The following is a 25,747-nucleotide window of genomic DNA, read 5'->3' on the forward strand; positions in this document are numbered from 1 at the left end:
GAAGCACACATGGCTAATGTGGTGGTGGTGTAAAGAAAAACATAATTCTGGACCAAAGATTTGGGAAAATCTCACAATCATAATATTTTGGAGCGAGGAAAACCATGACTTTCCTTCCAAGAACACTGGGTATATTTTATAATTATTAGTGTTAGTAGTAGTAGTAGTACTGTGTTTGTATGGGCAGTGGTAGAAAGCAACTAATACAATTTAGGCATTTAGTAGACGCTTTTAATCCAAAGCGACTTAAAATAAGCAGGTAATACATCAATATAATAAGCAAGATAATACTCTATGTCAGTAAATCAACAACAATGTAACAAATGCACAGGAATATCAATCTAGAAAAATAATACACGCACCTAATCAGTAAAAACTAAAAAATATTTCCTAAAAATTTCGATCTAGCTTCATGTATGGTCATTGAGGGAACAGTAGTGCTTACAGTAGTGCTATGGATTTAGGTGGAGTCTGAAGAGGTGAGTCTTCAGTCCACGGCGGAAGCTAGGGAGTGAGTTTACTACACTTACTGTAAGAGCATTTCGGAAAAACTGAAGCGAACGTCAGCTCACGTTCACCTGAAGCTCAGTCGAACCGGAATGCTTGACATGAGCAGTGAAAGTAGAGGAATACATGAGCTGACACCTACGAGGTCAGAGGTTCAGGTCAGTGCTGGGGGGCTCCCTGGCATCAAGCCTACAGTACACACACTGTAAGTAACCTGAATGACTCATGCATTTATCATGGGGTGACTGGAGATGTGTGACAGTGCTGCCTTAACTTAGCCGGGAGGTCAGTCGCCCAGGGTCAATGCACAGCGGGAGCGCGCGTGTGTGTGTGTGTGTGTGTGTGTGTGTGTGTGTGTGTGTGTGTGTGTGCACGCATCCATGTGACATGCTTATTTATGCATGTGCACGTATGAATAAGCATGTTAAATGTGTGTGAATGTGCATACCCTGCGTGCAGCCTGCTGGAACTGCCTCAGCGCCCTGTGCCTGACCTGGAGCAGACCACTGCCGTAGAAGTGGAACGGCGGCGGGGTTCCTGCGGGCTCCTGAGGACAGCAGAAGAAACGGTAAACGCGGTGAGCGGTGAAACCGAGCAATAGTAAATCTGGTGGTGTAAACTAAAGTAACAAAGTACATTTACTTAAGTGCTGCACTTTAGTAACATTTTGAGGTATTTGTATGTAATTGAATATTTCCAATTTCCAATACTACTCCACTACATCTTGGATCCAAATATTGTATTGTACTATTGCTCTACTACATTTAAACTTTAGTTATTAGTTACTTTGTATCTGCAAGCTCACAATGCGTTGCATCGTGACACATTGTGAGCTTGTAGATCTTCTATTTTCCAAAGATTTGTATACATTTGAAAACTTAAAATGGGACATTCTGCATAATGACTACTTTTACTTTTGATACTTTAAGTACATTTCACAGCCAATCACAGCGTGTCCTGGCATACAACAAACTTTTTTACACGTTTTCCCCCCGGTGTTTGGCCGGACAACAAACTTTGCGCTATTTGTGCCAGGATGCAAGCCGGACATTGTAGACTTGCTTCAGTTTAACTAAGCCCGGTACATTTTTTTACGCGTTTTCCCATTGGTTTTTGACCGGACAAAGTCAGATGTTGGAGCTATAGTTCATGTTCCAGGAGCTTCTGGAACAGAAAGAAAAGTAGAGGAGAAGAGAGCATTTTGGAAAAGAAACAGCAGTTCATATTCACCTGTCCAGCTTCACAAAGCACCCTTCTTATGGAGAGTTTAGTCTTGTCCAAGTGCACTTCATCCCTCACGTCTCCTTTCTTTACCTATAGAGACCATTATAACAACAGTTAGTGCTAGGAAATAACAACACTTTAACAAATAAAAAACTGAGTCGCAGCAGGCCTTGCAGAAACACTGACCTATTCACTGACCTATTCCACAAAGAGTAGTTTCACAGTTCACAGTGCAATGTCTGACCTGCTAAGTTAAATGCGTTACGATGCTCTCTCACTAGCGGCGAAAAAGCTATTACACGGCTATGCCTGGCCGCTGCATTGCTGCTATTCTCTGCTATTTTCAAAAGATTTCCAGACATTTGAAAACTTGAAACACGACATTCTGCATAATAGAGTACTTTTACTTTTGGCACTCTAAGTACATTTTAATGCCAATACTTTGGCACTTTTACTCAAGTACATTTTTAATTCCGGAATTCTACTTGTAACAAACTATTTCAAGATGGCAGTATCGATACTTTTACTTAGGGTTGTTCGATGTGGCCTAAAAATAAAATCTCGATTTATTTCTCCGAAAAGTCGATTTTCGATTCCGATTTAGATTTTTTTTGGTAAAAGAATGATACATTGTTTCAACTATGTTGTTTTCTTTTAAAAAATGCAAGGACATGATTTTTTTTATTATTGTTTTATTTAAAAAAAAAATGTATATAGCCAAATAGCAAAATCTAATGTGGTGAGCCCTGCCCAGTCTGACGTGCGCTGCACGTGCATCAAAGAAATTACACATCAGAGATAAAGTAGTATTAATTTGGTGTCGGACCTTGTCGTCCTGCTTTAGGAGGACCGGGCTGTGCACTTTTTGCCCCGTGCAAGGCTCCAATGAGTAAGAATTACCCTAATTAAAGTGAAAATCGATTTTACGATTTCTTATTTTGTAAATCGTCCAAAGGAAAAAATCCAGATTTCGATTAAAAATCGATTAATCGGAAAACCCTACTTTTACTTAAGTAAAACATTTGAGTACATTCTCCAGCACTAGATAATGAGGAGAAAGTTGATCTCTTTTTTGTTTTGGAGGGGGTGGTGGGGGCAATGTGGATTTAGTATTCAGAGACTAATATAAAAGGCAAGAGAACATTTATGATTATGGATGGCTGCTGCATGGCTTCGACGAGTGACCTTGTTCAAACAAAGATGTGTTGTAAAATCCCAAGCGTACATTTTTACTCTGTAACACTGTATGTATCACTGGTGACCGACCGTATATCGCTGTTGCCATGCAGAAACCTCTTATCTCCATATTCTAACTTTCTTTTATTTTGTGTGAATTAATGCCCCTGCTTGATCATACTACATCAGGGCTGGGCAACTTTGATGATGGAGAGAGCCACTAAATTTCACACTCACTCCAGGGGACAACATTGCATAATGTTACGTCCTACTTTGTCATTCTAGTATGTCATACAAAAGAAGCCAAAATAGACAATCTACAAGCTCAAAACGTGTCAAGGAGCAGCTCAACACAACGCGGTTTGTTTTGAGCTTGTAGATCTGTTTTCTTGCACATAAAAAAGACCACTATACAAGTCAACTACTAATATAGACTAAAATAACGGGTCATGTTTGCATGTTTGGAATTGTAACAGCCGAAATAAATAATATACCAGTATTTGGATATTACCCTGCAGGCCGCATTAAGTGAAGGTGGGGGCCGCCAGTTGCCCATGTATGTAGGCCTACTACATCATCACACAAAAGCAGCAAAAGTAGCAGATATACAAGCTTGAGCTTGTTGTTTTATTTGAATCCTGAAAAGAACAGTTTGGACATGAGTATGTCCAAACTGGTATGAGGTTTCCACCCGACAAGAGACGACATCATACGCCTGTTTGTGTCCAACGGTCATACATAAATCATCTCAATGTGCTGCGAGCACCCTTGACATTCATGTTATTAAAACGTACTGAACCACATGAACCCTAGGGCAGTGTTGATTTTGACAGCAAATTTACATTTAGTTTTAGTCATAGTCTTTTGAATAGAATTTCATTTAGTTTTAGTCATAAAGTCATATTTTAGTCGTCTGAAATGTTTTAGTTTAAGTCTAGTTTTAGTCGACTAAATATAGGATTTTAGTCGACTAAATATACAGTTGATTTTGTTGACAAAAGATTATTTTGGCAGGCCTTGATGGTGATTTTACACTTGGTTGCATGCTGATAATAGCCGAGATCGGCTATTTTCAGGATGCAACACCCGAGTGCAACATAAAACGTGTCTTTTAGTTACTGGATCTCTTCTCAATCTCCACCAGTCCCTCCCTAGAATTTTAGTCCAATTTTTATTTGTTGACAAAATTGTCGTCTGTGAAAAAAAGGTAGTCGCCGGACATTTAAAAAAAAAATTGTCATAGTTTTAATCGACGAAATCAACGCTACCCTAGTGTCGCTATTCTGGTCAATAACGAGTTATTTGGAATCCCACGTTAGTTCTAGATTCTCACACACACACACACACACACACACACACACACACACACACACACACACACACACACACACACACACACACACACACACACACACACACACACACACACACACACACACACACACACACACACACACACACACACACACAATATATATATATTTACATCACTTGTAGGGACATTACATAGACTTCCATTCATTTTTATGCAAGTCCTGTGGCCGTACCCTAACCTCTATCCCTAAACCTAAGCCCTAACCCTCACCCTAAACCTAACCCTAAACCTAACCGTTGTGGGGACCTACTATTTTGTCCCCACACTGTCAGAGGTCCCCTGCAGGTGACTGTGTGAACATGCGTTTAGTCCCCATAAGTATAGCTAGACAAGCTCACACTGTGCACAGCCAAATATTCCGCTGATCTTTCTTTATCATAAACAGCACATAATGCATGTTCTTTTGCTATATCTCCACCATTCTCTAACCACTTGACTGGAGATTGCAAATATGTGTTTCGTCTACATGGTTCCACCCACTGTTTAGTACTTTGGGGGCTCCTCTGTTCCCTTCTACGCCAAATCTCTCTGTGCGAAAATAGCCGAAATACAAGCTCACAATGCAATGCGTCACCAAATGTTTGACTGTAGTTGACGCGTTGTTGATGTGTGCGCGCGCGCACGTGCGTATGTGTCATGAGCTGATGTGTGTTTATAAACAGTCGAAGAGGAGAGGAGATGCAGGAGGAAGTGCTGTTAAGTGTCCATGTGACTTTTGTCAACTGTTCCCCCACACACACACACATACACACACACACACACACACACACACACACACACACACACACACACAGTAACAACATTCATTTTCTTAAGTACTGTACATAAGTACATTTTTTGAGTATTTCCAATTTCCAATACTTTTACCTCCACTACATCTCAGATCCAAATATTGTACTTTTACTAAATTAATTATTTGAAAACTTAAGTTACTAAATTACTTGGAAGGATTTGGATTATTATTACAGAACATACATTAACCACTTCAACCCTATGCATTCCGACCATTTGAAAATAGCGATGCATTGACCAGGCTTACTTGCAACAGATCAGTATTTCTGCATTGCAATATTATAGTTTTAGTTAAAGCTATACTGTGTAAGATGCCCAACTAGTGGTCATTAGCCCTATAGCAAACCGCGGTCGCGTCCGCGTCTTTCGGCCGTTTTTCGTACCTTCAGACCCCCGCGTCTGCCTCCACCTCGCTGAGATCTATCTTTTGAGGGGTCCCTTGTTCCTGTGCGTTCAGTAATTCCAGAGATACGGACTCCTTCACCCTGCCTGGTAGGCGAAATTACCTAGAGAAGGGATGGTACAAACGGGCGACAACAAATATGGCTGCCATAGCGACCCCACTTCAAGATGCGCTGTGATTGGCCGGCAGTTGTATAACCCTCGCTGTGATTGGCCGGTAGTGTGATGACGCAATTTTGGCGCGAGATCCGGTCCACGGCAAGGATCGCAGTTTACATATATAGAGAAGGCTTTACAGGCTGAAATTCACGGAGTGGGTGTTCTAAAACTTTAGCGATTTAACAGTTAGGACAATTTTAAGATTTGTTTTATAAAAAAAGTTACATGGTACAACTTTAAGTAACAAATGTAAATACTTTTTTCCACTACTGTACACACACGTACATGCACAAGCACTCACACAAACACGTGCACATGCACATGAGCAGACACAAACACGCACGCATGCATGTGCACACACACACACACACACACACACACACACACAGTCACACACACACACACACACACGAAAAAGCATGCACACACACACAAATATGTTAATATTTCACCCGCAGACATTATTCTGGCTTAAGATGCTAATTTCCATGGCAGATCTCAATAAAGTCAAGTCAGAGGATGAGCCGAGAGGGAGAGCAGACAGGCAGACAGAACCCTGTGCTCAGCGCTCACACACCAATCCTTCTGGTTTCCATAAACTAATAAATACAGTAGCGCCCAGGGGCGTCACAAGGGGGGAGGGAGTGGGACTGAGTTACCAGGGCCCTAATTATTTTATACAGCTATTGAAAAATAGCAGATATACGAGTGCCGTGCTGCGAGCTTGTAGATCTGCTATTTATTTTTTTTAAGACGTGAAAATGTGTGCGAATATATGCATTTTTTAAGCGAAAATGTGTAACTAATATTTTGCTCCTGGGGGGTCCCTGGAACTAAATATTTTGAGATGGGGGTCCGTGGCCAAATACATATCATTTTGGGGGTCCTTCACATGAACATTTTTGAGCACCACTGACATAGAAACATAGGTGTTTTTTGCACACATTTTCACGACTTTGACAAGCTACATCTACAAGCTCGCAGCGCGGCACAGAGCTTGTATATCATAATAGTTTGTATATCATAATAGTTTGTATATCATAATAGTTAATTAAACAGCCCAGGGCCCAGAATTTGGTGCGACAACCCTGGTAGCACCGTGCATGCTCTGCTAGAGGTTCCAGGCAGTGTTCCACCTCGTGTTGCTTCGTCCGAGAACCAGCGCTATTCGTTAACAAGATGTCTTATTTATAGGTCCATTATCTCTGTGGAACAACCTGCCTCGAAAACCTCCACAGCACGTACGGTATACATTAACTCAGCCTATTAAGACTCGAGGCCGGTTCTACCAATGTCTTCTAAATCCTTCCAAGGTTTTTGAAAAAAGAACTCTCAAGCTCATAGCATGGCACTCTATGAGCTTGAGCTTGTATACAGTATCTGCCATTGTTGAATGGCTAAAGTAGGCTATAAAATAATAGTTAAAGTTGTTAAAATCTAACGTGACATGCTTTCCAGGTCGACACACACACACACACACACACACACACACACACACACACACACACACACACACACACACACACACACACACACACACACACACACACACACACACACACACACACACACACACACACACATTCTCTTTTTTTTTCTAAATTCACATTTCACGTTTCACACAGGGAAAAGGCAATAACCGCCCGGAGCAAAAACAACCAACAAGTCTCACCCTGTATTCATGCAGAGCCATCTCTCTCTCCTCCAACACCAGTCTCTTGGTCTCCTCTGCCACGGGGTCTTTGCCCAGACGAACGTGCCTGGATAAGAAACAACAGATGTCTTTAATCTAATGTGTAGGGCAGGGGTCTTTCTATGTTTTCAGGCCAGGGACCCCTTAGCTGTGAGAGAGATGAAGCAGGGACCCCCTCTACATACTGTATAAATGTGTGATGCAGATTTTCATCGATTTCACAGATAGATTCATAGACTTGTTTGACAGCACTTGTCATCAGTCTATGTTGGATTTGTGTTTTTACCGTCAATACTTAAAGGACCACTTCACCTCTGGGACAACCAGATCTTATTTTATTGTTGTTTGGTGCACGATCAACACAATCCCGAGTTTTTTGGTTTTGTTTTCAATCTCTGTTTTGAGATATTTTAGTATTTCAGCATGACTAGTGATGCATTTTGCATTATATGATGAGAGACCTTAGTGTCAACCCCTGTAACTGCATAAAACAAAAAAATAAATAAACTCTTTGCAGCTGTTGTAGAAGTGAAACCCACCATCGGAGGTGGTTGGCTCTCTCCTCCTGGCTGTCCTGCTGGACTCGCTTCATGAACAAAGCCTCCTTCACCTGTCTGTTCTGCATGTCGGCCGTGAGGCCACACGTCATGGCTGAAAACGAGACACATATAGCCATACAATAAACACACACATACTGTACATGGAGGGCAAGGGTATGGAGAGCCATAATCAAACTGATGATCCATAGATGAGAAGTGAAGTAAAGCAACATTTAGCTGGACACTATGAAACAATGGACACAACCGATGTGCATTCCGTAATGTCGGGCAGAAACCTCATATCTCCAAGTTTCAAATTTGAACGTTCTTTCGTAAAGTAAAGCCCTTGTAGGAGCCAAATGGGGGTAAATGGTATTTGGGCACTTGGTTAATTGGTTGATTGGGTAATTGATTGGCTATTGATGGAGGAACCTCATTGGCACCTCGTTTCATGGGAGTGTCTCTGTAGGTGGCCTCAGAGGTAACAAAAGACAGTTCTACCACTTTTTCGAGTCACGTGTTCAAATACTGGATTCTGATTGGCTAAATTCCGGAGGTTATGAGAGAACTACTGCCGCAAAGTTGTGTGAGGACTTGTCCGAGATCAATGAGCCTCAGTGTACATCCGGGGACTTCAGGAGGTAGTCGGAACACCTTTCCCCCAACCAACAAATGACCGTGGCAACGGTCCTATGTTCACTAACGTGCATGCTATAGTCGCCGATTTATTTGGATCCAATGCAATCCGCCAACTTTAAAGCCCCTTTTCTCTGAACCTATGCCTTTCTGGAAGCGAACAGCCTCTATTTACGGCCGGAACGGTACTTCTAACTGACGTTAGCTTAGCTGTAAGCTAGACGCATGGATTAGTATGGAGTTGGCGCCATCTGTTGGTGAGTAGAAGATGTTGTTGGTGGAACTATCTGCTGTCTCGCGGAAGTTTTATAGGCAATAATGATTGTAACTTAAGATCCTTGCAAGTTACAACTATGTGTTTTCTTTCATGTATAAGGGAAAAAGTGGTAGAAAAGCTATTTACCACTCGGGGTCGGACATTATGCTCTGATAATGTCCTGTGTTAGGGTGTTATCGGACTCGGCTTCGCCTCGTCCGATAACACCCTAACACAGGACATTATCAGAGCATAATGTCCTCTCACTCGGGGTAAATTGCTTACTTCTTCCATGCTCACCTTCAAGGCTGGTTGTGTGCCTGGAGGTACAGTAGGGTGAGCTGGGGGACTGAAACTTTTGTTGACCGCACTAGTGCAATTTTCATAGCTAGAAATCACACGTTTATTGTTGTAATCTTGCGCACTGCTATTTAATTTCATACACAGATTTATTGCATTATTTTGATCGCATAACTGTAATAATCGGTGTCACTGAAAATTATGAGTAAAGCATTTTTAAACTTATGAGCGATTTTGTGGATGTGAGTGTTTTAGGGTGCGCGTCATACAGTCTTTTAACCTCCCATGCTTAGCCTACCGGCTGTTTAACTATTGGGGTTACTAGCAGCCGCATCAGCCCTGCTTCATCATACAAAACTGTCGCACAAAACTCGTGAAAATAGCCGATCTTCAAGCACACAACAAGAGGCGGCGCTGTGTGCTTGCCTTGTAGATCGGCCATTTTCACTATTGTAAATCATTTAGATGAATACAAAACAAACTGTTTTGGACAAGCAAGGTTTCCACCCGACAACAACGATTTGCAAATCAAATGATAGTTTTCAAGAGACGATAAAGTGGCTGCACGCACCTGTAAGTGACAATATTTTATTCTGGACGCAGAGAAGCAGGTAACTGCCTTTTTCAGGGTATGAACTGAAGAACCCTGAAGAAGACAGTTAGCTGCCGTAACGTTGGTTTTGTGTTAGGTTATATTTTGTATATTAGGTTAAAACCCCTACAGTGCATTTCAGTACTTTGGTCTTAGGGGCACTTCATCTGGCATTCTGTCAGGGTGTAATAGCCAATATCATTAGTTACAGTGATGTAAGATATTACTTACAAACGGTAAGCCATTCATAATATTACTTTAGATACATACTAGGTCAGATAACTATAGGAGTTAAACAAACGTGTATGAAAGCCAGGAGATGCAGTGGTTCAGTGTGGGAGAGACCGACCTTCCCTCAAGTCTCTGGAGGTCAGTTTATGGGTTGATTTGATCAGCATCTTGGCCACTCCCGCAGGGGTGGAGACATCCACCGGAGGCTTCGGTTCGGCGGCCTGATCTCTCACAGCCTAGAAAACCATGCAAACCCAAGCGTCACCCATTTAGGCCATTTCATATTAGGCAAACGTTCAGCGGAAATGGGCAAGCATTCGATTTTTTTAATAAAATGGCTGTCCCGTAGATTCAATTTGTTTGGCTCGGCGGCGGATTTGAACGGGGAAACAAAGTATTAATCAAGGTTATTGGGTATCCCGAGGGCCTGGATTCAGCAGCCCAAAAATACCCAAATTACACACCTCATACGCTCATATTGGCCATTTTCCCCCCCCCTTTAATCCCAGGCCCTGGGTATCCCGATACCCCCAACTTTGATTGGCTCCCACAAAGTATGTCAAGGGAGTTGGGTTTTACAAAGTTCAGAGGTGATAGTAGACACCTTTATGAACACATTTGTGAAGAAAGCTAGTGATTTAGATTTAGTTCCCAGATTGGTCTAGCAATAGGCTAACTGTCCCTAACAAAGAGAGGATATGTAGATCCGTACCTTCAGTGTGCCTGCCTTCCTGGTGGACCTGCGTTTGTTTGGAACTATGGGAGGCACTTGGGGGGCAGGTGAGGACGCGGAAACCGCTGCGTCTCCTTGACCCGGTCTGCTCTCCAGCTTACTGTGAATGTGACACAAAACGTAAAAGGTACCGTTCACTGTAAATAGAGATGGGACGTGCCACGAACGAATCGAGTCTTTTGAACGGCTCTTTGAAATGAACGGTGGGATCCGGTTCGCAGTAGGGAGCCATTCCTTTCTAATAAACAGTTGTGGACAAAGTACAAACATTCTTTACTTAAGTAAAAGTATCAATGTACTGCAATGTAGAAATGCTCTGCCTCAAGTAGAAGTTTGGAATTAAAATGTAGGCTACTTAAGTATTGGTATCAAAATCCACTTAAAGTACCAATAGTAGAAAGTACTCGTTATGCAGAATGTCCCATTTCACAGGTTTTCCAGTGAATTAAATGTAGAAAAAAAAAAACAAGCTCACAATGTGTCGCGTTGCGACGGATTGTGAGCTTGTAGATCGGCTATTTTCAAATGGACGAAATGTATACGGTATATGGCCGAAATGTATATAGGGTCGAAGTGATTTGTAATTATAAACAAAATCTACAAAGTAACTAAAATGAGCGAGTCTTTTGAACAGCTCTTTGAAAGGAACGGATCCCAAAGATCCGGCTCCGGCTCACTTCATAGAGCCATAAATCCCATCTCTAACAGTAAAAGACGCCAAGGTGAGTAGGATAGAAATACAGGTATGTGCTTTCATGTCCACTCGTAACATGGATAGTATTTTTTTTCTTCGTCTTTTGTCATATATATATGCGGACGTCAATATATACCAGTATACTGCATCACATCATATGTTATATGAATATGCTTCATCCATATACAGTATGTCATCCATCCGTGTGTGTGTGTGTGTGTGTGTGTGTGTGTGCGTGCGTGCGTGCGTGCGTGCGTGGGCGAGTGCGTGCGAACTAGGAAGAAGGAGGCATAAAAAACAACGACATTCCTCTAGTAATTCATATCTCCATCTCTCTGTTCTCTCTCAGAGTTTCTTAGGCGTTGTGGGGTAACAACAACAGACAGCGAGGGGAATCATGGCTTGTATGCAAAAAAAAGAAAAAGAAAAAACGTTGGGCACAAAGCATAATCCATCTCCACATCGCCATAGCGGCAGCTGCTCGGTTGTTTTTCATGAATTATTAACTCCTGGCCGAGATAACGCCACCACCACGGAGACAGCATACCCCCACTGGAGTGATGGATAGCACTGGCTTTCTCATGGGAACCGAATCAAGCATTACGCTTTTATACTGTTCAGTGGCATTTTGATGTCTGAATGAGTTGTCTATACGACAGTGGTTCTCAACCTGTGGGTCAGGACCCCCCAGGGGGGGTCGCCAAATTATTTTGGGGGATCCCCAGATGATTGACTTAATGTGCAACGTTGTTTTCTCACTCAACAGTGAACAAACCGACATACAGTTTAAGTGTATAGCGGGTATCTGCATATTTCTAAAGTGACAATTTAAGGACTTTTTAATACCTCTAAAATGACAAATCAAACATTGGCCAAATCGTCAAATATTAGAGAAAGAAATAGTGAAAATAGCCGATCTACATGCTCACAGCGCCTCACGTTAGATCGGCTATTTTCACAATAGCATAATACCGTGTCATACAAAATATAATGCCTCAACTCTTAGTGCTCGTCAGGGTGGGGGGGTCCCACAGTTAAAGTATGGTTATTTTGGACACTATTGACGACACTGTAATATAACTGGTGTTTAAAATGGCCATGGTTCCGTCTTCACAATATCCAAATTGAATGAAAAAATTAATGCTCAGGATTTGTCAGCGTAGTTAATTATCGTTGCTGTCGGTCAGAGACATCTCTATGAAAACCTGCAGCTCATGTGCGTCACTCAGTCACTCACGCTCCATAATATGGCCAAGGCAGAATTATTTTGCAAGTGTGTCTCGCGTCACGGCAACCATACTTGCAAATGAATTCCGTCTTTGTCCCTTTTATGCCCATATATGGAGATCACTGATGTAATCAATATTAAGCACATATTAATGCAGTGTGAAATGTTGCGAGCTTGTAGATCTGCTATTTTCAAACGTTTTGTACTTTTACTTTTGGTACTTTAAGTATATTTAGATGCCAATACTTTCTTACTTTTAAACTCAAGTCAATTTTGAATACAGGATTTTTACTTGTAACCGAGTATTTCTATATTGCACCACTGATAACAGCTGGGGAAGCACAGGAAAACTGTTCTACAATTCTACAGAAAACAACACAGGCCTGGTTTAGAATGAGTTACAGTAGCTTTAGTAGTTTAGTTGCACAGACTGAAGGACCCCCGTCGCCCCGTCACAAAGGAAACTGAATGAGTCAGATTTCAGAGTCCTCCTCGCACCGCGCGGCTCCCCAGAGGACAACATAATGACCTCATTCTGTGGAGCTGATAAAGTTGACAGCCCCATCTCCATTCTCCTTGATGTCCGCATGGTATTTGGAGGTGACTCATCAGTCATCATGGTAGGTTGGAAGTCCCTTGCTCAGCATATTAGCCCATTTAGAACGGGTACACATTTTGTGTATCATTATTTTATGCTTGAACTATTGAAAAATAGCAGATATACAAGCTCGCAGCGCGGCACCGAGTGCCGCGCTGCGAGCTTGTAGATCTGCTATTTTTGAAAAATCGTGAAAATTAGAATTTTGACCCGGTTCTATAAGTGTCTTTTGAATCCTTCTAAGATTTTTTGAAAAACTATGTCATCAATCTGGCCAGCCATCGTCTAAGAAAAGGTCCTTTTCACTTAACTGGAGCTCAGTTGGTCTGTTCTTGAGAGACTGCTATGTCAGTGGTTCTCAAACTTTTCATGTGAAGGACCCCCAAAATTATATTTATTTGCCCACGGACCCCCATTTCAAAATATCTAGTTTCAGGGACCACCCAGAAGCAAAATTTGAGTTACAAACGTTCGCTTTGAAAATACATATATTCAAAGATCTGCACACATTTTCACGACTTTTTCAAAAATAGCAGATCTACAAGCTCGCAGCGCGGCACTCGGTGCCGCGCTGTGAGCTTGTATATCTGCTATTTTTTAATAGTTAAAGCATCCACAAATGTTAGGCCTAAATGGGTTAGAATGGTATCTTGCAAAGACAGGGAGGTATAACACCTCCAACTTGGCTGAACCCCGGCCCTAAACTGTCATTTCGGCCTAGAAGGCTATCTTACAGTACCTTTAGAGCAGTGGTTCTCAACCTGTGGGTCGGGACCCCGGGGGGTCCCCAGATGATTAACTTAATGTGCAACATTGTTTTCCCACTCAACAGTAAACAAACCAACATCAAGTGTAAGTGTATAGACACAATAGAGGGTATCTGAATATTTCTAGTGACAATTTAAGGACTTTGTAATACCTCTAAAATGACAAATTAAACATTAGCCAAATTGTCAAATATTAGTGGCAGAAATTAGACGATATAGACGATCTACAATGCCTCGCAACGCAAGGCGTTCTGAGCATGTAGATCTGCTATTTTCACAATAGAACCGTGTTACACAAAATGTAATGCCTCAACTCTTAGTGCTCGTCAGGGTAGTGGGGTCCCCAGTTAAAATATGATTATTTTGGGGGTCGCGGCCTGAAAAGGTTGAGAACCACTGCTTTAGAGGTACTTATTTTCTCCCCGAAAGAATGGTCCAGAGGTTATTTTCGAGCAGTGCTCCTGGAAAAGGAGCTATAGCTCCAACATCTGGCTTTGTCGGGTCAAAAACCAAAGGGAAAACAAAATCTGGGCTTAAGTAAACTGAAGCATGGCTACAATGTCCGGCCTGCATCCTAGCGCAAACAGCTCAATCTTTTGATCGTCAGGAGAAAATCTGCTTTCTTGACCTTTCTCAGTCCCAGGACCAAGACAGGATCTAGCATTACTAAACATACAACGTTCGCGAGATCTGCCTTCTGACGGCGCCCACTTAGGAGACCATTTTATAGGCCAACTTGTGTACCATTTCGCCTCTAGTGGCTAAAAATCAGGATGCCGCATCTCTAAATAATTCATTATCTTTGGGTTACCTGGTGGCCAGGTGCGGGGCGGAGCGGCCAGTGACGGTGCAGAGGTAAGGCTTGGTGTTGAACTGGGAGACCAGCAGCTGCAGGGTGATCTCACAGGTCTCGTACTGCAGCGGACTGAAGATCACGGTGATCTCCACTTGCCCTCTGGCAGGGATCACCCCTGGAGAACAAGAGACACTTCAGTGACTCTAAACTATTTTTTTTAGGACCGCACTGTTATGATTAGATATTATGCACCATTAACTCATTTAGTGCCAGCGCCCTCTAGGGGCCATAGAATGCCAGGGTATCTCTCATAGGCGAGCGCTTTAGCTTCCAGGACCTCACCTTCCAGGACCTCACGTGCTCACGTTCATGCACGTCATGGAAAGGTCCCGGATGATAATGCTAACAGAATGGCTATTCCCATTTTGTCATCTAAAAGATCATTTTTGGCCGATTTCGCCGTAAATAAACCTCGCGCCGCTTCCCTAAAGACACAATCCAGAGATATAAGCCTTCAAAGATGTGGTCTTTCATTGGATTAGGCGGAGATTGGCGATTTCGTTCGCAAATAACGGCCGGCCGGGAGGTTGCTAGCTTTCGGCTAGTAGCTAGAAAAATCAGGCCAGGCTTCAGAAGGCCTCTTATCATTTTATTCATTTCATTAAAAAAAGCCGAACTACTTCGGGATCGGCACACTCGTATACTCATCGGAAGCGGCGCCGAACATTGGGTGAACATTGGGGAGCTCAAAAATGTATTTTAAACCATTTTTAATGGAATATATCGTCGGACAGAGTAGAATGGCTAGCTGGCTAGCGGCTAGCGAGCCAGGACCACCCACGACTCTACAAGCAGCTCGGGGTAAGTGAATTAATAAAAAAAAAATTGTATTGGATTGAAATAAAGCCGAACTAGTTCGGGATCGGCACAGAATGAGTTAAGACTCCCTAATCGGGAGATAAGTGTCGGTCACTTCGCATACACAAACTTTAGAAGGCAATCGTAGCCAATCAGGAGGGAATATGGGAAATGGGACAGATCCATGTTGATGAAACGAATTTAGAGAGACTGTGTACCACTTTGCGTGATTTTAGGTCAAAATCTGTAGGAGCAGTGTCCAGAAATGTGTTTTGCAAAAATGGGCCTAATGGTGGCGCTAGAAGAGGGACATGTGAGAAATCAGGTTGTGATTTGCCATCCAAGGAGTGTGTGTGCAATGTTTGGCATCGATAGGGCCAACAGTGCCACAGTTAAAGGAGGCATCCAGACCAAAATAGGACCCCCCCTGAATGAGAATGTTTCCCCAGACCTTCTTATCTGGTTAGGTTGATATGCCTCAATTCTGCCCCTGTTCTGAGATTTGTAGAATAGTCCCCACTGCTAAAACGGGCGTATCACCTCTATCCAAAAGCGCACATTTCGGCCGCTTCAAAAGATTTTTTTTTTATGAATCGTCCAGACATGCTTCCTAGACATACCAGACACGCTGTTGTAGCCTGTGAAGGGTTAATAGCCTGTTTACCAGGGCTAAGGAAAGCAATGCTGCCTCGAGCTCGAGACTTCCGCTCAAGCTCTCAGAGCTGAGGCAGGAAGTGGCCGTGCTCATTGCTTTGTTTACATCAATGCACGGAGCATCTCGCTAAAACACTGTGTGTGGTGACTGTAGGAAGCATGTCTGGACGATTCCTAAAAGATTTTTTTGTTTGGAAGCGGCCAAAATGTGCGCTTTTGGATAGAGGTGATACGCCCGTTTTAGCAGTGGGGACTATTCTACAGATCTCAAAACAGGGGCAGAAATGAGACATATCAACCGAACCAGTTAAGAACGTCTGTGGAAACATTCTCATTCAGGGGGGGTCCTATTTTGGTCTGTATGCCTCCTTTAAGAGTAGGGGAAAATGTGTGACGTGACGGACAGACGGGCAGTGAGCTTGGAGGTCGGCTATTTTCAGTGCATGATACCACACTGAACTAAGCATAATCATATCAATAATGGAGATGTGGCGTATGGCATGGATTTCTATACAGAGACGGCAATTCTTTCAACATAAGATGCGGCATTCTTGAATGCTGCCTTCAGGTACGTGTATGGCATGGAAAGAGGGCATTTGCATTTCTTTCACCATAGTGAAAACTGCATTTATGGTCTGGAGAGGGCACTTTTTACAGACGGATGAAAGGGCAGGGGCTCAAGCCCCCTTTGATGTATGTGTGCGCACGTGCCTGGTCAACTTTCAAGGCAAACTTTCGCTGCGATTCAGCGACACACACAGAATGCCATTACTTTAGTTATAGTCACTTTATATAGACACTGGAAGTGGCAGCTCAAGTGCAGGCTTCCGGGACGTGTTGTGATGCTTTCCAGACAAGCTCATCATAGCTGGATGTTTTTTGGGGGGAGGGGGGGAGACATGACTGCTCAGTGTCAACGTGGAGACATCTGTGAGACTGGAGGCCATCATGTCGGCGGTACCGTTGATTTACTGAGCGTCTAACAGATGCCGATCCAACACGCATTGAGGAAATGCGTACATCTACTTAAGTACTGTACTTATAGGTAACATGATGAGTTATTTTTTACTTTACTGGAGTATTTCCAAGTTTCAACACTTTTACTTCTATTTCCCCTCTACATCTCAGTGGCAAATATTGCACTTTTACTCCACTAAATTTACTTGAAAACTTTAGTTACTAGTTACTTTGTAGATTTTGATTATTATTACAAAACATACATTAAGCACTTCAACTCCATTTCGGCCTTTTGAAAATAGCCGATCTACAAGCTCACAATGCGTCACGTTGCGATGCATTGTGAGCTTGTACAATAGATCGGCTATTTTCAAAAGATTTGTATACATTTGAAATGTAAAAGCCTAGCATCCCTATTCTGAGGCAAACATTAGACAAAAATAGCCGGTCTAATAAGCTCACAGTGAACCTGTATCGGCCACTTTCGGCAAAGAGGTTTTTTTTCGGCAAAGAGGTTTTGGGAGACCAAAGGGCAGACAAAGTACAAGTTTTCTTTTGAGGGTTTAAGTGGTTAACTGTCTGAAAATACACATTAAAGCTGTACTGTGGAAGCTGCTCAACTAATGGTCAGTAGCGGTATTACTTTTTTCGGCCGGAGTCGCTCGTGACGGCCGTCACGAGCACCTCCGCCTCGCCGATACGCATCCGTAGAGCCGTCTCCCGTCATTTTTAGACCAGGATTGAGGGAGTAGCAAGCAAGATTCCTTCACCAATGTAAACACAGTTGCTGAGGGAAGCTACTTCCTTTAGAGACAGCAAGACTCGCTGTGATTGGCCGGTGGTGTATGATCTGCGCTGTGATTGGCCGGTAGTGTATCATGTGGGAGATGACATCATTTTGCCGGGAAATTCTCCCCCCCTCACAACTCATAGAAAACATATAAAGAGAAGGCTTCAGAAGCTGAAAATAACAGAGTGGGTGTTCTAAAACTTTAGCGATTTAACAGTTAGGACAATTTTAAGATTTGTTTTATAAAAAAAGTTACATGGTATAACTTTAACACGAATCCAGCACAACGCTATACAAGTCTATGAAGCCATCTATGAAATATATTAAACGGTTTAATCTGCAACACAATTTTATTACAATACAATATGTAGGGTAGTGTAGCGTCATCTCTCTCAGTTAAAACATTGAAGACCCTGTGCTATAGCAGTGTTTCTCAACATGCCGTCCGGGGGTCCGTAAAGAGTTACGGAGGATTTCACAGTGTATAGATTATCCCAGAGATACAAATCATATCATATATAGCGTCCATGGCCTAATGCATATCAAACCAGGGGGTCCTTGAAATTATGCAGGTTGAAATTCCCTGGGCGACAATAATAGCTCGAAAAACAAGGCACTTAAGTTATCGGCCCTGCATGGTTCCCCCCGCTGATGTGAATGTAATGCTAATTGTAAAGCGCTTCTGATAAAGGCGATATATGAATGCACCATTTATCTTTTTTATTAACCACTTTACAGTAGTTATAGTTAAATTGCAAAGATGCTGTTTGGGCAGTGGTGTAAAGTAACTAAGTACATTTACTTAAGTGTTGAGGTATTTGTACTTAAAGGGCCACTTCACCTCTGGGACAACCCGATCTTATTTTATTGTTGTTTGGGACACGATCAACACAATCCTGAGTTATTTTTTGTGTTCAATCTGTGTTTTTAGATATTTTAGTATTTCAGCATGACTAGTGATGCATTTAGCATCATCAGTGATGCGTTTTGGATCATATGTTGCAAAACGCATCACTAGTACATGCTGAAATACTAAAATATCTCAAAAACAGATTGAAAACAAAAGAATAACTCAGGATTGTGTTGATCGTGTCCCAAAAAACAATAAAATAAGATCGGGTTGTCCCAGAGGTGAAGTGGCCCTTTAACTAGAGTTAATTTCCAATACTTTTACTCAACTACATCTCAGATCCAAATATTGTACTAAACCTTAGTTACCAAATTACTTTGTCGATTTTTATTCTTATTACAAAACATACATTAACCACTTCAGACATACCGTATATACATTTTCACCATTTGAAGATAGCAGATCCAGATCCACAAGCTCACAATGCTTCGGGATGTGAGCTTGTGAGCACTTTTTTTCCGCCACTCTGTTTGGGTGTGCAACTGTGCATGCAGAGATGGGCGAAAAATCGAAAATACATAAAGAGTGTTTTGGAAAAGAATACAATAAAATCAGTCAGTACTTGGTCAAATACTGACCAAAATACTGTCACAAAGATACTATCCTGGTGACAGTATCCTGGTAAGTATTTCACATTGCATTTTTAAGTTATATTTCAAATACTTTATGTATTTTCGCCCATCTCTGTGTGCATGGCACGCTTCTTCTCTATGGGTGTGGTACCTGCGAGGGGCTGGACAGAGAAGGCCCTGTGAGGCTGGACGACGTGAACCTGGAACTCAAAGTCCACTGGACAGCTGCAGCTCAGAGGGATGATGTGGACCACACTGAGCACAGGACACATAGGGGACGTTAGAAGCATTTAGGACCTGGAACACAACCATTATGTTATGCTTTAACTATTAAAAAATAGCAGATATACAAGCTCACGGCACAGCACCGAGTGCTTTTAAAAATATATATTCAAAGATTTGCACAAAATTTCAAAATTAGCAGTCGCCCGCGCGTCATCAGCACCCACACCCTAGCTGGGGTTGGCGAAAGGGCCTTTCTGTGTGGAGTTTGCATGTTCTCCCTGTGTCTCCTAGGGTACATACCTCACAAAAACATGCAGTAATTCTGGTTTCTATACTGCCTCCCCCTGGCTATCTGGGGCTCCCCAGGCGAGGCAGAGGGAGAGCAGAAACTAGGATTACAGGTTAGGCAATTGGCACTGGGAGAAAAAATAATAATCGAGGGATAAAAGTGTAAAAAAGCTTGCGAGTGCCGCGCTGTAAGCTTGTATATCTGCTATTTTTTTAATAGTTAAAGCATACAATCATGGTTAAAGTGGTTCCAGGTCTTACTGTAATGGGTTAGGTGTAATGGGCTTCGTGCCACGCTGCAATTTTTGAAATATATAGAAAAGTGTTGAAAAAAACACAAATCTTCTCTTCTGAGGGTCCCTAACGGGTCCCGCTGCCAAATAGGCCTTCCTATTAATTTAGGGGTCCTTAGCATGAACAGGTTGTGAGAACCACTGCCCTAGATCCGTCCCACAACCTGGGCGTCTTTGTTTTCATCTTATAACACTCTGTTGAAGTGTTGAACGCACTCACCTCCGCCCTAGTGGCACGGCGGGCAGGTCCACATGGGTGGGGATGTTCAGGTCATCGATGACAGGATAAGCATGGACTGGAACTAACACATTCTCCTCTCCCTGAGAAGTGTGTGTGTGTGTGTGTGTGTGTGTGTGTGTGTGTGTGTGTGTATGGTGGGGAAGGCGAAGGGGAGGACAGAGAGAGATGAAGAGCGTTTTAAAAATGGAAGAAAATCTAAAGCTTTATCAGTTACCTCGGGTACTTTGATTAATTCGATTCTCAGCCAGAAAAAAAGAAAAGAATCTTCTAAAGACGCTCCACGCGCAGATAATACCTCGGAGACCAACCGCAGTCTTCTAAATATATATTTGACTTTGTTGAATAAATATTTGGTTGTTCCAATCTTAAAGCGCAGTACCACAAAAGCAAGCAAAAAAAAAAAAGAAAGGAAAAACTAAGTGCTTACGGTATGGTTTGTCTCTCTTTAGGTGAGTAAACATAGGAAGGATCTCTTGTTGAAACACAAACCTCAAAAGATCTTTGCTATAGTTGTGTGCTTGTAGATCTGCTATTTTCACTAGTTTGTGTCTGGGGCAAATATCAAATACTCTCTTAATTCCCAACCTGTGGTCCCCTGCACACCCATCGCTTTCCAGATTCTCAAGTGGGCTCCGATGTATTACAGTTTGTAACCACTGCCCAATTGTATTTTTACATTTTACATTGTATGACAGTGTCGCGACAATCTAGTACAAACTGCTACGATGCAATGCGCAGGGGTCATGGCCATGCTGGCTTGTGGTGGAAATGTGTGTCAAAATTGAATATTTGCCACTGACATACACAATGAGTGGACAATAATATAACCAGAAACACATAAAGAGCTAGCCCTGAATGACCATAATAGGTCTGTAACTCTGAGTGTGTTCAAATGGAACATTTTAAGGGGGTAAAACATTTGAGAACCACTAGCGGACTCCTAATGTGCCATAGTGTCATAGTAAAGAAATCAGTGTCATACGTACATGTTCTGAAGAAGACCTGGAGACTTGACATTCAGTAATTGGGTCTTATGATCAAAATAAGAACATTATAATGGTGTCAATCAAATCAAATGTTTTGATGCATTACCAAGTGCTGTCATTGCTTATTGTAAATGGCTCTGGATTAAGAGTTGTAAACATGCTTTGGAAATGCAAGCGTTTGGTTAAGTGGACGGATGAGTGGGCTGCAAACACTTTGAAGATGTTCAAGAGGGCCCTGATCCAGAGACGGTTGGAACCTTCTGCTGCCAGGCCCCCTTCTTTTCTCCCCCTCTACACCAGATCTCTTCACTACAACCTAAGGGCTACTTCTGAGGAAGGTTTAACCTAGTACAGATGTCTTCAACAGGGGGTCCGGGACCCCTAGGGGGTCCTCAGAGTTACTACAGGGGGTCCTCCAAATCTTTGTGTGATAGAAACCTTTTTTTATCTTTTTTTATATTAATCACTTCAACCCTAGCGTCCATATTCGGAGAACTCTAGCCAAAAATAGCCAATCTACAAGCTCACAACGCCTCGCAGCGCAAGGCGTTGTGAGCTTGTAGATCTGCTATTTTCGGCAAAGAGCTTTGATGTAGAGGGGAAAAAGAGCAGACAAAGTACAGAGTGAAAGGTCAAGTTTTTTTTTTAAGAATTGACAGTTCAAGTGGTTAAATATCTGAAAACACAAATTGACATGATTCCAAAATACACTGATGATTGTGCTGTCAAAAGATGAAACTATACAGAATCTATGAAAAGGTTGTGGGGGTCCCTGCTTCATCTCTCTCTCAACTAAGGGGTCCTTGGCCTGAAGACGTTGAAGACCCCTGACCTACAGTAGAATGATATGCCAAGAATAGGGACACTAGGGTTCAAGAAGTTGACGATGCACCCAAAACGGAAACGCAGCCTAAAATAATACTGCATTGTGCTGAAAAGTAGCGCAAATGACAGCTGGCTTTTTCAGCAAAAAGAAGGGGAAAAAAGAAAGAAATGACATGCACAGCTACACAACGTGGCACATGGAGCTCTGACGGATGCCAACCTTGCAGTGAACTCGAATGCAGTCGTAGAAGTAACGCCATTCGTCAGGCTGGAATTGGACCTTCACTGTGTAGGCGAGGCCAGGAATGAGTCGATACTTGATGACAGATGGAGAAAGGGTAGAAACGTTGTCAATGCAACAACCAGCCTAACTCAAGCCAAACAGCAGTGGTGGAAAATGTACTAAGTAAAAAGTAACTAAGTACTGTACTTGAAGGGGAAGACCACCCATTTTCAATATTGAAATATGTCATTAATATACCTTAGAGGAGTTGTGTGGAAATAGAAAAAAAAGTTCCCCCCGTTCTGTGTTGCCTAGAACTGGAAGATTGATTTGGGGGTTTGTATTGTAAAGTACAATGTGTGATGTAATGAAGTTGTACTTTACAATACAAACCCCAACATCGATCCTCCAGTTCTAGGCAACACAGAAGGGGGGGAACTTTTTTTTCTATTTCCACACAACTCCTCTAAGGTTTATTAATGAAACAGTTCAATATTGAAAATGGGTGGTCTTCCCCTTTAAGTACAGTTTTGAGGTATTTGTACTTTACTTGATTAGTTCCAGTTTTCAGTACTTTTATGTCTACTCCACTACATCTCAGAGGCAAACATTGTACTTTTACTCCACTACAATTATTTGAAAACTTTAGTTACTAGTTACATTGCAGATATAAATGATTATATTATAAAACATACATTAATCGACTTTAGTTTCTTTTTGAATTACCTTTTTCGTATACGTCGTTTTGAAGTACTTTGTTTGCGTGGCAATGATATGGATATTAATCACTTCAGAGGAGATGTTGATTAGTTTCTGCGGGAGAGGAGGAGGCGAGAGGAAATGAAAAGGAGGCACAGATTCAATCGGTTCGCGTCGTGCATAATTGAACAAACACATTTCAGAGTTCACAACAGGCCAGCATTCAGAAGGCCAGGGGTGTCGCACCAAATTCTGGGCCCTGGGTACAAGGATTCGTAGGGGGAAGGGGTTTAATCCATTTAGACTGGGAACGCATTATTACGCATTATTTGGTGCTCTAACTATTGAAAAATAGCAGATATACAAGCTCACAGTCTGAGAGCTTGTAGATCTGCTATTTTTGAATAATCATGAAAAGTCTTTGAATATTTCAAATCCTTCTAAGTTTTTTTGAAAAACCTATGTTTCTATGTCAGTGGTGCTCAAACCTTTTCATGTGAAGGACCCCCAAAATGATATGTATTTGGCCACGGACCCCCATCTCAAAATATTTAGTTCCAGGGACCCCCCACAGAAGCAAAATTTGAGTTACAAATGTTTGCTTAAAAAATACATATATTCAAAGACTTGCACACATTTTCACAACTTTAAAAATAATTGCAGATCTACAAGCTTGCACTCGGTGCCATGCTGTGAGCTTGTATATCTGCTATTTTTCAATAGTTAACGCACAAAATAATTAAGGCCCCTCCACCTTGGGCCCTAGTAACTCAGTCCCACCCAGTGTTGGGTGAATGGTAAAAGGGGTGGGGATGATTATGTGATGTCATTTAATCACTGTTTTTGGATCGGCACTTTCGACCCACAAGGTGTCAACCTCCAGGAAGAAACATCAAATACAAAGGGAATACATAATTGCTCTATAACAACCACACCAAGGGGTCTAATGAAGTACTTTCAACCTCTGTGACACATGAAAAACAGAAAAAGTACAAAACTATGGCACCGCGTCTTTAAAATGTCTGCTCTCTAAAGCACTTTAGATTGTAACTGTATATCAACCATTTGAATTAGGGTTCAACTGGTTAATCCTATATATATTAAAATGGCTTACAGGAGGATAAGGCGTATAAAAGGTGCTAAATAAATAAGGTTGCCTTTGCCTTGATATTAATGCAGTTGTTACATAACTACTTAAGCCCCCATAAACTTTGTCATACAACAAAGAGCGGATTTGTGCTATTTTCGTAAATGTTAAAATGTTTTTCTTTTTTCTGGGATAGGTCCCAAATGTGGCCAGAGCATTCTGTTTTAGTTTGTTGGGCTTAATTAAAAGTTAAACCTCCTCGTTCGGACCACACATTTCATAAAGCATGAAGAGATGAAGAGATCCCCCTCTGACTTCTATGAAATTCCATCTCCTAGGAGCTGGGATAGAGAATTGAAGCCAGCCACCTGCTTGTGAAGTTCAGCCATGTGCCATCTGCCCACCCTGTGACTATCAATTTATTCCACTGTATTCGCCATGCACCGGAGGTTAAAAGACAAACGGAGCCTCTTGCCCTCTCCATTAAAAGAAAAACTGAGCCTCTTGCCCTCTCCATTATAGGGAGACGAGGGACAGTGGTTCAAATAAATCCCGACAGAAACTTGAAATGGAAAAAAAAAGTTCTCTCCTCACCAGGACCTTGTGGTAATCCTTGCCCAGCTCGAACCCGCTGAAGTGGAGCGCGGGGGGCTCTGCTTGGATCAGACCGTTGCTCTTCAGCCTAGCATAGATCTCTGGAAGAAAGACAGAAAATGAACAGTGAGTTATAAATAATGATAACAGTGATATCTCAAATTTATAAAGCGCTTTTCTAAGTGTCCAAAGACGCTTAGGAAGAGAAAACTAGAGAAAGAGAAAACTACAAAAGAAAATCAACTTTATTAGGGGAAGAAAAAGAAAAGGATAAGACTAGGGTATGAAATCAATAAAAACTGTGGAGTTAGCTAGGGAAAGCCATGTTGAAGAGGTGGGTTTTGAAGGTTTGGATGGTTGGGGTTTCTAAGGGGCCTTTTCCACCGGCAAAGAACCGGTTCCAGAACCAGTGCAGGAGGTTCAACTTTCTTGGAACCTTGGTTCGTTCTTGCGAACCGGCTTGTGTTTCCACCAGATTGAACCATGATTGAACCAGAGGAACCAAGGATTTTGTGGTTCCCGTTCTGAACTTTTACGGTTCGGAACCAACTCTGGTTCCAAAAAATCAAAATCCCTGTCGCCTCAAGTGCGGTACTTGGTCCTGAGGACCTCAAACATTGTGCGTACTTAGTCTGCTCTTTTTCCCCTCTACACCAAACGTCTTTGCCAGAAACAGCCAATCTACACACTGTGAGCTTGTAGATCTGCTATCTTTGGCTAAAGTTCTCAGATTATGGGTTCAAGTGGTTAATATAAAAAAAAGGAGAAAAAAGTTTTTAAATATTGAAAAATAGCAGATATACAAGCTCACAGCGCAGCACCGCGTGCCACGCTGCAAGCTTGTAGA

The 25,747-nt window shown here is 42.1% G+C and overlaps 1 protein-coding gene across 1 annotated transcript in view; it reads right to left on the bottom strand.

The window, feature by feature from the left end:
• cfap221 (cilia and flagella associated protein 221) overlaps positions 1 to 25,747 on the bottom strand; it is a gene marked incomplete at both ends in the record, with an annotated part of 37,782 nt that overhangs the window by 11,490 nt on the left and 545 nt on the right. Inside the window, 12 exons of the mRNA XM_080720347.1 lie at positions 956 to 1,054; positions 1,738 to 1,821; positions 7,308 to 7,395; positions 7,868 to 7,979; positions 10,001 to 10,118; positions 10,595 to 10,715; positions 14,714 to 14,873; positions 19,591 to 19,694; positions 20,466 to 20,566; positions 22,518 to 22,613; positions 23,247 to 23,333; positions 24,901 to 25,001. Coding sequence (XP_080576473.1) covers positions 956 to 1,054; positions 1,738 to 1,821; positions 7,308 to 7,395; positions 7,868 to 7,979; positions 10,001 to 10,118; positions 10,595 to 10,715; positions 14,714 to 14,873; positions 19,591 to 19,694; positions 20,466 to 20,566; positions 22,518 to 22,613; positions 23,247 to 23,333; positions 24,901 to 25,001 — 1,271 coding nt within the window. The remainder of the gene's footprint in view (positions 1 to 955; positions 1,055 to 1,737; positions 1,822 to 7,307; positions 7,396 to 7,867; positions 7,980 to 10,000; positions 10,119 to 10,594; positions 10,716 to 14,713; positions 14,874 to 19,590; positions 19,695 to 20,465; positions 20,567 to 22,517; positions 22,614 to 23,246; positions 23,334 to 24,900; positions 25,002 to 25,747) is intronic.

Source organism: Nannobrachium achirus (assembly GCF_963921795.1).
Source record: "Nannobrachium achirus genome assembly, chromosome: 24".
Taxonomy (NCBI): domain Eukaryota; kingdom Metazoa; phylum Chordata; class Actinopteri; order Myctophiformes; family Myctophidae; genus Nannobrachium; species Nannobrachium achirus.